Source organism: Solanum dulcamara, chromosome 8 (assembly GCF_947179165.1).
Source record: "Solanum dulcamara chromosome 8, daSolDulc1.2, whole genome shotgun sequence".
Lineage (NCBI taxonomy): Eukaryota > Viridiplantae > Streptophyta > Magnoliopsida > Solanales > Solanaceae > Solanum > Solanum dulcamara.
This window is the reverse complement of record NC_077244.1, coordinates 55,431,533-55,444,764: the sequence shown is the minus strand read 5'-3', so window position 1 is coordinate 55,444,764 and position 13,232 is coordinate 55,431,533. Positions and strand designations below refer to the sequence as shown.

The following is a 13,232-nucleotide window of genomic DNA, read 5'->3' as shown; positions in this document are numbered from 1 at the left end:
TATTCGGAGGAACTCTTTATCCTTTTATTATTTTTGAGTATTATGTTTCTTTTGAGGTAGCCATGGACATGTCATTGGCACCATCTGATAGTGTTAGAGGCTTCGTAGACAGAGTTTGATGATGTAATTGGAGTAGTTCTCCTTTGAAATTACTTTTTCTAAGGATTATTTCTTTCCTTTGATGTTGATGATGGCGAGCCCACATAAGTATTCTTATTTTTACTTAAGTCTTCCGCTGATGAATTAATGAGTGATGAGACCAAGTGGTTCTCTCGGAGACCAGAGATGATTTCTGAGTGTCGTTCATGCCTAGAGTACCCTCTCGGGACGTGACATAGCTATTCAAAGTCAATAACCCTATAATTATAGCTATTTATGTAAGTTTCTCTTAATTGTTTTAATTACGTCTTTATTTGTTGTGATTTCTAACTTTTAAAATTTTCTTAATTTAGTTGAAATCCCCGAAAGATGAACTGGCGTCTTTGTCTTGTTCTTCGTTAATTCTAATTGTCAACTCTTGTTTTTTCCTTAATAAATATTTTGGTCAATTTTTATTCATTTTTATTTTTTTCTAAATTATTGCAAGTTAGTTCCTTTTTTAAATAATTTTCAATGTCTTATTTACTTTTACATAATTTTTCTCAAAAGTTAGTCAAATGTTTTAGTCAAATCGTCGGATAACTGTGCATTAGCGGACGTTTTAAAAGTGTAAAATCTTCTTGAAATGGAGATAGGAACCTCATACCCATTCTTTGCAATCTCGAAAAGATTTTTCTATTTTAATTCTTTTTTAAATTAAATTGAAATGTTTTCTTAATTTTTTTAAAAATTAAGTGGCGATTCTTTCAAAGTTGATTTTTTCCTAAAAAGTTAAAATTAATTTTATTATTTTTTACCATAAAACACATATTTTTGTATTCTCACAAATAAGTAATATTTGCACTTCATTATATTTTTTTAATATATTTATCCTTTTTATTCAACTTTAGGATCATATTTATGGTCGCTGAACTATTTGAGTAGCTCTATAATAGTCCCTTAACCATACATTTATCGGATTTAATCTTTTAACTATCCAAAAAGTAAGCAAGTATGATTTTCTTAACTATACACATACCGTTTTTAGTCTCTTAACTATAAACTTGTCAGTTTTAGTCCTTTAGGTATTCAAAAACTTATCAAGTTTAGTTTTTGTCTAACTGTTATACAAATAGCTTAAGATTATATTAACGAAACTCATGCCTCCGTGAAATTAAATTTTTAATCCATTTTTCCAATTGTTTCTCTTTTCCCGCTACTTTTTCTTCAGATTACTCTTATGAAAAGAATCTTAACTTCAACGAATCAAAATAAAATTTACGGAGAAAAAATATATACAACAACAACAACAACCAAATGAAATCCCACAACGTGGGGTCTGGAGAGGGTAAAGTGTACGCAGACATGACTCCTACCAAGGTAGGACGGCTGTTTCTGAAAAACCCTCGGCTCAGTAAAATCAAAAATATATAAGTCCTTTTATTCAATAGAGGATAAAATAAAGCATATTATTGCTGCTAATGACTTATAGAAAGAAAAAAGTTATTACCCGTTAGGTGTGGAGAGAGATTTATTTATATTGATAGAAATTATTTTTTGCAATGAGAATATAATTAATAGTTCTTTACTCACATGTTTTGATTCCAAACTTTGTACTCCAACGACTTTATTGATGGGACTTTGTTTAATTCTTTAGAAGTTAAAATTTATAAAATGGTAGATTTGTAACTTTTTAAAAAAAATTCTTTTATTTTGAATTAGATCGATTTTATTATTATGTTCGTTTTATTTTATGTAGAGAAATTTGATTAATAAGGTCAAATCTCTTATTTTTCTTTTGTATAAAAAATAAAATTTTAAAAATTCACGTTGATTATGATCATTAACTGTTATAGAAGGGAACATAATATTCAAGTCATTAGCAATAATAATAGGGTGAACACATAGATAGACCCTTGAACTTGGTTGGTTTTTTCTCTTGGGCACCTCAACTATGCTGCCTTTCTATTGAACCCCTGAACCATACATAATTTGTACCTTTTAAACATTTATTGCTGGCATTGCACAAAACTTTTTATCACGTTTGAAGAGCGCGTGAAAATGATTTAAAGAGGCTGATGTAGATTTCATTTTGGGATGTAACGATCTTCCTTTTCACGTGCTCTTCAAACATGATAACACGTTTAATGAATTCTGCATCATCCCATTACATCCCAAAATGGATTCCACATCAACCCCTTTAAATCTTTTTCACGCGCTCTTCAAACGTGATAAAAGTTTTTATGCAATATCAGCAATGAATGTTTTAAAGGTACAAATTATGTACGGTTCGGGGATTTAATAGGAAGGCAACATAGTTGAGGTGCCAAGAGGAAAAAACAACCAAGTTCAAGGACCTATCTATGTGTTCGGCCATAATAATATGATTTATTTTATCCTCCATTGAATAAAATTAAGACTTATATCTTCTTTCTTCATTTAATACATAAATATGCCATTTAATTTGACTTCAACTGACATATATGCCTTTCAACTTTGGGTGCGCACAAGTAGGCACTTAAATTAATTGTATAAAATCGAACAAGTAGACATACGTGTCCTACGTGACATAGTACATGTAGGACGTCACGTATGACACAAAATTGTCATGTAGAACGAATATGTTTATTTGTTCAAGTTTTAATAGTTAAAGTGTCTACTTGTGTACTAGTAAAGTTAGAGATCATGATTGTCATCTGAAGCCAAGTTAATGGTCAAATTTATATATTATGTCTTAATTTTATTTTGAATCATTGAGGTTAGAGTTATTTTCATAAGAGTAGTTTGAAAAAAAATAGCACGGAGAGAGAAACAATTGAAAAAATGGGTTAAAGATTCAATTTTACGGAAGCATGAGTTTCGTTAATGTAAATCTAAGTTATTTGTATAAAAAATAGACAGAGATCAAATTTGATAAGTTTTTGAATACGTAAAGAATTAAAACTGATAAGTATATAGTTAATGGACTAAAAATAATAAATATACAGTTAAGAAACCAAATTTAATAACATTTTAGATAGTTAAAAAAAATTATATCCTATAAAATATACAGTTAAGAAACTATTTTAAATGTGATTCAGTAGTTAGGGACCATTAATGGCGTTTTCCCATTGTTTGGTGGAATCCTTGTCCTTCCTCTTACTCCAAGACAAAATAAGTTTCAACTTGCAACATTAATGAAGCCAATTCAGAGTTGGTCTTTTCCCCTTTCATTTTCACCAAATCACTTTGGCCCAATTTTCTCCGCACAACTTATTTTTAGGCGGAGGAATTATTTAGCTTTAAGGAATTATTTAGCTAACTAATTTAAAAAATGAGTTATGTAAGTATTAAATTTTGTATAAATAATATCATATATAATAGCTAGTAAGGAAGTAAACAATTTATGAATAATATTAATATGATGTTTGGTTTGTTATTTAAAAATTTGCATAACTAATATATGTATAATTTATGAGAAAATTTAAATAGTATTATTTTATAAAAAATAAAATATGAAATAACTAATATATATATAATACAACTAATACATAAATAACTAATATCTACGTAAAAAAAAAATTACATAAATTTTCTTATAACTAATTCATAACCAAACATCCTCTAAGTGCTTGGATAGAGACATTTAATATTACTAGTTGGATTCTGATTTTAATTTTTATACCAAATTTTAAATTAAAATTATTGAATTCATCGCGACTCCTCAACAATATTTCTTCTAGTATTACGGATTCAGCGTCTAACGGACGTGAGTGATCCTAGGTGAGAAGATTGAGGAAATGTGCACTCTCCAAGAATTTGCCACTTGTAATTTGCCATACCTACCTTTCCTTTAGATCCTGCCTTCCTCCCTACTTCTTTGCATTTATATTGGCCACCAATTTACTTCTATAAATGCCTTGCCAATCACAACTCAATTTTTCTCTTACTAGTAATTAATTAATCTTCTTCTATTCTTTTATTCGGTGAAATATGGCAAGTAATTTGACGCTCACGGGGTTGTTGAAACATGTTGCTGAAAAATTCCCTACCAGCACGGCGTTATCTGTTTCGGGAAAATTCGATGTCACGCATGAAAGGCTTCATCATCTTATTGAACAAGCCGCGTCTCAACTCGTTGCTGCAGGTGTTAAGCCCGGTGATGTGGTCGCTCTCACATTTCCCAATACAATCGAGGTATATTTAATTGAACTATGAATTTTATTGTATTGTCAGTGTATATATATAAATTAAATCGTAAAATATTTACAAATATTGTCAGATTTTAAATGATGCACTCTTGTTTATTCTAATCGAACATTATAAATCATTGAACACCTAATTGTATTACTAGTAACACGTGTTATTTTCTTTCAGTTTGTGATTATGTTTCTAGCTGTGGTTCGAGTTCGAGCCACAGCAGCGCCACTGAATTCAGCGTATATGCCCGAAGAGTTCGAGTTTTATTTATCAGATTCTGAGTCCAAACTGTTGTTAATTGCAAAAGAAGGAAATGAGGCAGCTGAAGCAGCTGCTTCCAAACTCAAAATCCCTCAAATTACTGCGACTCTACCCCATTCCAACTCTGATGTCTCTCTCACCCCGAGTTGTCCGCTATCAGATTCTGATTTGGTTTCTGAAATTGTGAATGATCCATCAGATGTTGCACTTTTTCTCCATACATCAGGCACCACCAGCAGACCAAAAGGTGTTCCCCTAACACAGCACAATTTAGTATCATCAGTGAACAACATTAAATCGGTTTATAATCTCAATGAAGCGGACTCTACAGTAATCGTGTTGCCACTCTTTCATGTTCATGGATTAATTGCAGGTAAATATAGGGTAAAATCAGTTCATTAGTACTCGTTCAAATTTAAATAAGTTAGGTTACAACAACAACATACTCAGTGAAATCCCACAAGTGGGGTCTAGAGAGAAAAGAATGTACGCAGACCTTAACACTACCTCATGAAGATAAAGAGGTTGTTTCCGAAAATTCATCCAACTCATTTTGACCTAAGCAAAATTTGGACAGGTTTAGGCATGAACTTTTTATTAATTTGACCGTCTAATTGCAGGATTACTGAGCTCGATTGGTGCTGGAGGATCCGTAACGCTCCCTGCTTCCGGGAGATTTTCTGCTTCATCTTTCTGGTCTGACATGATCAAGTACAACGCCACATGGTACACCGCGGTGCCTACCATTCACCAGATCCTATTGGACCGTCATTTCAGTAATCCGGAGTCTTGTTACCCGAGACTCCGGTTCATTAGGAGTTGCAGTGCTGCACTAGCACCATCCGTATTGGCACGGCTAGAAGAAGCATTTGGTGCCTCAGTTTTAGAGGCATATGCAATGACAGAGGCCACACATTTGATGTGTTCAAATCCATTACCAGAAAATGGGCCACATTTGCCAGGGTCAGTAGGGAAGCCAGTGAGCCAAGAAATGGGAATATTGGATGAGAATGGTGTGGTACAAGGGTTTAATGCAAAGGGAGAAATCTGCATTAGGGGTCCAAATGTTACAAAAGGGTATAAGAACAATCCTGAGGCCAATAAATCTGCTTTCCAGTTTGGTTGGTTTCATACGGGAGATGTAGGATACTTGGACTCTGATGGATATTTGCATTTGGTTGGAAGGATCAAGGAGTTGATCAACCGTGGAGGTATGTTTAATTTCTACTTTATAAAATTATTGTTAATATTCAATGTGATTTTGGTCGTCTATCAAAGTGCTTCTTTTGAATGCATGATGATTATTATTGGTGTGAAGTGTGAACATGCTTTCCTAGATATAACATTAATACATCAAAGTGCTTTTAACTTTATTTTAATTATATTTATGTCTTCCAATTTTGAGTGTACACTTAAATTTGTATAGAGTTGAACAAGTAGACATACCATCCGACATGGTAATTCGCATCTTACGTGACGTCCTACGTGTATTATGTTAGGTAGGACACGTGTGTCTACTGATTCAACTTTATACAAGTTAAAGGGTAAGTGTCTAAGGCCAAGTTTGGGCGTCCTATGTGCACACCCAAAGTTGGAAGGTATAAATATCAACTAAGGCCAAGTTAAAGTGTCGTTTATGTATTACGCCCTTAGATATTATGTTCGGACTCTTTGTACCTTTAAAAAAAGCTAGTTTCTACGTTTTGATTTGTTTATCTTATTTTTCTTTCTAATCTATTTCAAAAAGAATATATTTTTCTTTTTTTAGTAACTCTTTAGTTCCAATTATCTATTATATGACATGTTTAAAACCTCAAGATTAAAGCGCATTTTGGTACACTTGACATATCTTTAATTTAAAATCACAAAATTCAAAAATCTTCTTTACTTTTTTAAACGTCATGTCAAATCAAAATAGAACAAACAAAATGAGTCAAATGAAGCATTATTTTTTAGGGAGTTAAATAGTGGTTTTATGTCTAAGATTTTTCCAATTACATTTTTAAAGTTTTTAATCATGAAGATGTATTGGAATGAAAATAAATCAAATAGAAAGGAATAAATACCAAAGATTCATAGACGTTAGGTGGACTAATATAGGCATTAAAACATAGTTGATTGATTGGTCGATTTGATCGTAAAAGTTTTGTTTTCATATAGTAAATTTTATTCGAAAATATTAAAAAGGTCAATGTCCCATTTTACATAATAAATTAAATGCATTATTGACTTCTCTTTTCAAACTTATTTTCATTCCGGAGAATATTCCATTAGGACATTAGAATGGACCGTCTATCTATTAGTAGGACTTTTTTTTTTAATTGTCTAATTTTAGGTAAATCTGTTGTCTCAGTTGCCATCATAATTGGTTTGCAACGCCCTTTTATTATAAGAAAAAAGACTCAAATATGTTATCGAACTTTGAGAAAGATTCATGTATGCTATCCGTTAAAAATTTGGCTCATTTATGTCATTTTTGTTTGAGAAAAGAAGCATCCATGCCATTATTTATAAACTAAAAAAAAAATTCATTTTGCAAAATTATTTTGTACACATCATTAACTAAATTATTATTTAAAATGAAAAAAGTTCAAATATGCCATTAAATTTTGAAAAAAAGCTCATATATACCGTCCGTTAAAAGTTTGGTTAACAAATAATGGCATGAATGAGTCTTTTCTCAAACGAAAATGACATAAATGAGTCGAACTTTTAACGAATAGCATAAATAAATCTTTTCTCAAAATTCAATGACATATTTGAATATTTTTCCTTTATTATAATTAGGTAGGATGTAACAGCTTACTTAGAGCCTTTCTCCATCGTTATTTTCGCTATTTGCCTCAATTTTTGGTTTGTGATATTGACCTCTACTGTTTCAACCATTCCATAACGTCTTTTTCCAAAATCCCAAACATAGGTTCCGCCAGTCTGTCTTGAAAAATAAGTAGACCCCAAGGGTAGTTTACAACTGATTTGGGAGGTAAGTTATTCATGTATAAAATTAATATTGATATTATTAATACTTATGTAATTTAACCAGCTACCAAGCGACTCCAAAAGAGTTCGCCAGAATAATACAAAAATGAAAGTAGAAAAATGTTGAAAAGCATAAACCCAGTCACCATAATTATTCTTACACCTGTTTCGCCATGCATATAAGCATCCCTGGCTCTAGCCTTTAAAAAATAAGGCATATGTCTTAGTTGGGGGCTTTAAATTTTTATCAATAATAAATTTGTGTATTAATTATTTATAAGAAAAAGTGATTATTTATGATAAAAAAATTATTTTAAATAAAATATATATTATTCTATTCTGTTTAACATCATTCAAATAAAAGAAATCAAAAAAATGTTGTTTTGTGTTTTTACATTTTCTCCGCTAACACTCATATTATTTTATTATTATTAACTCCTTTTGTACTCTTCTTTTTTAAATTTTTGATAAGTTAGAGTAATACTTTGTCAAAAATATAAATCAATAGTTGAAAAGTGTTAAACAAAATGAATTGCAAATTCTTTATTATATTTCTTAAATTTTCAAGCCTTACAACAAACATATTAAGTGAGGTATATCAAGTTATCAACTTTTTGAATTAGATATTATAGTTCTAGCTCTTTTCTTTATATTAACAATTCATATAATGATTGCTTCGGTGAAAAAAAATCAATGATGAATTGATAAAATCTTACCTAAAATTAATAACTGGAAAAAAAAAGGTATTCAATGAAAACATTTATTAAAAAATATTAAGTAATAAATTGTATCTAAGTAAGAAAAATAATTCTTAAATAAATATATATGAAGTTATTTAGATTTTAGGCTTCTAATTGAAATTTTTCTTTAAGCCTCCAAATATGTTGAGCCGCCCCTGCATATAAGATCATAATTTGAAATTAGATTGATTTGAAATTGAAGTTTTGTTTGGAAATACAATTTGAATTTCATAAATTGTATCTTTTTTTTCATAAACATGAAAAAAAACACAAATTATGAAAAACCTAAGGTGTCATAGTGATAAATTGCATATCTATGTGTTTATTTTATAAATAAATGTATGCAATTATAAACTTTCAAATACACATAATTTAATAAAGATCTACTAACCCAATAAGTAACTAGTTATTCTTTAATATGATCATTTCTCAAAATACCGACAATCTCTTTACACCAAGTATGAGTCTTTTTTTTTGCAAAATTTAAATAATGAATTATAACTATTTTTATGGGTTAAAATTTAGTTTTAAAAAAAATGAAATCCCGATTTGAAATTTAAAATTATGATGAGAATTTGCATGTCCAAACATGTCATGAACTGTACAATTTTCAGGGGAAAAGATATCTCCAATTGAAGTGGACGCTGTCCTTGTTTCTCATCCGGAGATTGCTCAGGCTGTTGCTTTCGGAGTCCCTGATGACAAGTATGGTGAAGAGGTAACCAAATGACCTCAAATTTAGGGGGGAAATATATCTATCACCTAATGAAGTAAATTTCATTTTCTGTCATGTATAATATATAGTCTAATTCAGATACCCCCTTCTTCATGTTTCACAGATAAACTGTGCTGTCATTCCACGACAAGGGTCAAATATAGCCGAAGCAGATGTGTTGGGATTTTGCAAGAAAAATCTAACAGCCTTTAAGGTCCCCAAAAAGGTGTTCATGACTAATTCTCTTCCAAAAACTGCAACTGGAAAAATTCAACGACGACTTGTCGCAGAGCATTTCCTTGCACAGATCTCAACTGCTAAAGTGCCTAAGTTCGGAGCTTGAAAATATATTAAAGCAGATAAAAATGGTTACTATAATACTAATAATTATTAACATATGATTTTTGCTGGTAATGACACAAGAATCCCAGTATCACGATTAGTAAACTGTCTATCCTCTTACAAGATTGTTAGAATTGATTCTTTGGGGGATTTTTATTATTTTTTTTCAAAAAAGTAGGTTATTAGATACTACTTTTGGTAGAAGCATTAAAAGTTTTTTTTCCTTGTAGAAGTGGCTATTAAACAGACTGATATTTTTACAATGAAATTGTGTGTGACTCGTACAATTTAATCTGTAAAGAAACTGTCTACAGTAGGCAGTAGTAATAAACTTCCAATTACAACATATCATGCAAAGTTGAGCTCTCTATAGCTTATACCTGCAAACCAGTAACATGGCTAGTAAGAAAAAAATAAGTTATACCTCCAATATTAGGACAATAAGCTTTCTGCTTGTCAAATTACATAAACCAGCAACATGAGCTTGTTGCGATTTCCAATTTGACCACAAAGATGATAAAACACTAGTCAGTTATAATCAAAGTAAAAATGGTATGTTGCTCAAGAAATAAGCCATTTAACAATTCTGAAGTATTTCATCTAGAACTAGAATAGGGACCAAAAGAAAGCATCCAGTAGATTTCAATATTGCAGGTATATGAAACATTACCAACTATAATGCGAAGGAATCAATAATTGTGCCACCAAGGTGGCCAAACAGCATAACATCCCAAACCACAAAACAAATACAGAAAACTTCATAGCCACTACTATATAACTCCACTCAAAATTCTTCACAACCTGAATTCATTAAGCGTGTTCTTGTTCTTCCTCCTCATCTTCATAGTCATAACCTTCCTCTTCAGCGGTTGCATCTTGATATTGCTGGTACTCAGAAACCAAATCATTCATGTTGCTTTCAGCCTCAGTAAACTCCATCTCATCCATACCTTCTCCAGTGTACCAATGCAAGAAAGCCTTTCTTCGAAACATAGCTGTAAACTGCTCACTGACCCTACGGAACATCTCCTGAATCGAGGTGGAGTTACCAATGAAAGTTGAGGCCATCTTCAGACCAGTTGGAGGGATATCACAGACTGTTGACTTTACATTGTTAGGGATCCACTCAACAAAATAGGAAGAGTTCTTGTTCTGCACATTAATCATCTGTTCATCGACTTCCTTGGTGCTCATCTTTCCACGGAACATAGCTGAAGCAGTCAAATATCGACCATGACGAGGATCAGCAGCACACATCATATTCTTTGCATCCCACATCTGCTGTGTTAGCTCAGGAACAGTCAATGCTCGATATTGCTGAGACCCACGAGAAGTGAGTGGAGCAAATCCAACCATGAAAAAATGCAGCCGAGGGAATGGAATGAGGTTAACAGCAAGCTTGCGGAGATCAGAATTGAGTTGACCAGGGAAACGGAGACAGCAAGTTACACCACTCATGGTGGCAGATATCAAATGGTTTAGGTCTCCAACTGAGGCAAACATCATCCATCAGTAAATAAATCAACAAAATCCATTGTAGCAAATATATTAATGATAATGATACATGTAGCAAAACTCATTTTCATGCCCCAATTTATAAGGACAGAGTGTGATACTAAACTAACTAAAGGGCACAAAGGACAAGCACTGATACAAAGTGATCATAAAACAGAATCATACAAAGTCAAAAAGTTTCTGGACTAAATATTGACTGTAAAGAAATGCAAATATTCTAAATACAAGTAGATGAATCGACTGAGCAATGATATATATATATAACAAGTCCAGCACATAAATAAAAGAAATGTCACCTCATCCTCCCCCAGCTTATCACAATTTAATTATTCCAAGTCAAGAATAGACGATAAAACTAACCCAACATGAAAATATATAAACTATCAGGTTGCATTTAGTTAGGAAAAAAAAACAGCTAACGGAGAAAAGGTGCAACTTACAGCTCGGAGTAGTAAGTTTGAGAGTTCGGAAGCAAATGTCATAAAGAGCTTCATTATCCAACACCATACACTCATCTGCATTCTCAACAAGTTGGTGAACAGAAAGAGTAGCATTATAGGGCTCAACAACTGTGTCTGAAACTTTGGGGGAAGGGAACACAGAGAAAGTAAGCATCATTCTGTCTGGGTATTCCTCCCTGATCTTAGATATAAGGAGAGTTCCCATTCCTGATCCAGTTCCACCTCCTAGAGAGTGAGCAACCTGGAAACCTGAAACCAAAACCAAAATCCATATTCATTTGTTTTAACATATCAGATTACTAACAAGTTGACAAGGTATTTTACTTTGTGCCAAAATTCTTTCACAAAATCTAAGAGAAAAAGGTAGCCAACCCAATATTTAACTCATTTAAGGGTACAAACCAACTCTTATTTAGATCATGGACTCTCATTCAAGCAGAATCTGAGCTTCTAAAATTCAAATTGCATTCCTGTACTTAATTTTGGACCAAAAATAAGAGATCAATCAAGCAAAGAGGTTTCAAGCAATTGCAGCAACCACGACCATATAGCCATTAGGTGAAAAACAATATTCAACCTGAATACACTGTTAAGTACCATATCACTCAATTATTTTCAATAACATAGCGAATTTACTAAATAGACACAAATTTTCTTTCCAGGATGAAAGTTGTTTTCGTAAAATTGAACTAAAACTCATTGCCCTTCATACACGCAAATAAAGAAACCAAAGTTAATATCAAAGTGCTCATTCAAAGAGGTACTGTATCTCCAAACTTCAAAATGCATTCCTGAAGCACAATAAACAATCTATTTCAAATTACTAGAGATAAATATACATAATAACAAAACACAACCAGAATGAAAGTGTTCTGTGACAAACATATCACTCAATTGTTCACTATAATCAGCGGATTTATTTAGTAAAATCGAAATTCAAACGCAATAAATTTAATAATCTTACCAGAAATTCACCAGATTGTCTAAGGAATCAAAGAGGACACATAAAACACAACGACTGAAACATGTATAACTTCAAAACCAGAAAGAACAAGAAAACTAAACAGTAAAATTGTTAGATCAAGGGAGTTGACTCTACTAGACTTGCGTAGATTTATCAAGTACCTTGTAAACAGTCACAATTCTCAGCCTCCTTTCTCACAACATCAAGCACGGAGTCAATAAGCTCCGCTCCCTCAGTATAATGTCCCTTTGCCCAGTTGTTACCAGCACCTGACTGGCCAAAAACGAAGTTATCGGGCCTGAAAATCTGACCATAAGGTCCAGATCTGACACTATCCATAGTTCCCGGCTCCAAATCCATAAGGACGGCGCGTGGAACAAACCTTCCACAACTTGCTTCATTGTAGTACACGTTCAGGCGCTCCAATTGAAGATCACTGTCTCCTTGATACCTTCCGGTGGAATCAATGCCGTGCTCGGCACAAATAACTTCCCAGAACTTAGCTCCGATTTGGTTCCCACATTGACCTCCTTGGATGTGCAAAATCTCACGCATTTTTGCTGATGAACTTCGAGGGTAGAGGGTTTACTGGTGAAGAGACAATTGGTTTGGGGAAATGCCACAGAGAAGAGGGACAGTATATATATTGGAGAGCCGCAAGTTAACGGTGGTCTTCGCCGTTAACTGTAACGGTGGTAGAAATTTTTTGTTTTAGGGGGATTTTTAAATTTTGAAATTTTTGGAATAGGTTGGGGTATCCTATTTTATTTTATTTTTATTATTTTTTAAAGAAAGAAGGTTGGGATATCATAATCATGGCGCTTGTTGTATATACGCAGTAAATTTCTCCTATGATAGGTGGCACGTGATTAGGAGATACTTCAAAATAAAAATCTATTTTCCATAGTCTGCAGATATTTTGGGATCGGACTAAATACCAACAATATAAACTTCACTAGTTAAGGCTAGTTACTTATATTTTTATGGATTTTTAATAT

The 13,232-nt window shown here is 32.4% G+C and overlaps 2 protein-coding genes across 2 annotated transcripts; one reads left to right on the top strand and one right to left on the bottom strand.

Annotated features, from left to right (window-relative positions):
* Nucleotides 1–3,776: 3,776 nt before the first annotated feature.
* Nucleotides 3,777–9,811, top strand: LOC129899309 (oxalate--CoA ligase-like). Its single transcript, XM_055974227.1, has 5 exons — nucleotides 3,777–4,254; nucleotides 4,435–4,891; nucleotides 5,139–5,729; nucleotides 8,852–8,955; nucleotides 9,077–9,811. The coding sequence occupies exons 1-5, from the start codon at nucleotides 4,051–4,053 to the stop codon at nucleotides 9,293–9,295; spliced, it is 1,575 nt and encodes a 524-aa protein (XP_055830202.1). The 5' UTR covers nucleotides 3,777–4,050; the 3' UTR covers nucleotides 9,296–9,811.
* A 95-nt stretch (nucleotides 9,812–9,906) lies between these two features.
* Nucleotides 9,907–12,861, bottom strand: LOC129899310 (tubulin beta-1 chain-like). Its single transcript, XM_055974229.1, has 3 exons — nucleotides 12,396–12,861; nucleotides 11,250–11,519; nucleotides 9,907–10,784 (listed from the first exon to the last, which is right to left on the bottom strand). The coding sequence occupies exons 1-3, from the start codon at nucleotides 12,787–12,789 to the stop codon at nucleotides 10,105–10,107; spliced, it is 1,344 nt and encodes a 447-aa protein (XP_055830204.1). The 5' UTR covers nucleotides 12,790–12,861; the 3' UTR covers nucleotides 9,907–10,104.
* Nucleotides 12,862–13,232: the final 371 nt, after the last annotated feature.

Bases quoted from the DNA above. Each gene is read 5' to 3' on its own strand.
- LOC129899309 (XM_055974227.1), top strand. From the start codon at position 4,051: ATGGCAAGTAATTTGACGCTCACGGGGTTGTTGAAACATGTTGCTGAA. The intron at 4,892-5,138 runs GTAAATATAGGG...GTCTAATTGCAG, and splicing joins TGTTCATGGATTAATTGCAG to GATTACTGAGCTCGATTGGT. The intron at 5,730-8,851 runs GTATGTTTAATT...TACAATTTTCAG, and splicing joins GGAGTTGATCAACCGTGGAG to GGGAAAAGATATCTCCAATT.
- LOC129899310 (XM_055974229.1), bottom strand. From the start codon at position 12,789: ATGCGTGAGATTTTGCACATCCAAGGAGGTCAATGTGGGAACCAAATC. The intron at 11,520-12,395 runs GTACTTGATAAA...TTTTGGTTTCAG, and splicing joins GAATTGTGACTGTTTACAAG to GTTTCCAGGTTGCTCACTCT. The intron at 10,785-11,249 runs GTAAGTTGCACC...TGTTTGCCTCAG, and splicing joins CAAACTTACTACTCCGAGCT to TTGGAGACCTAAACCATTTG.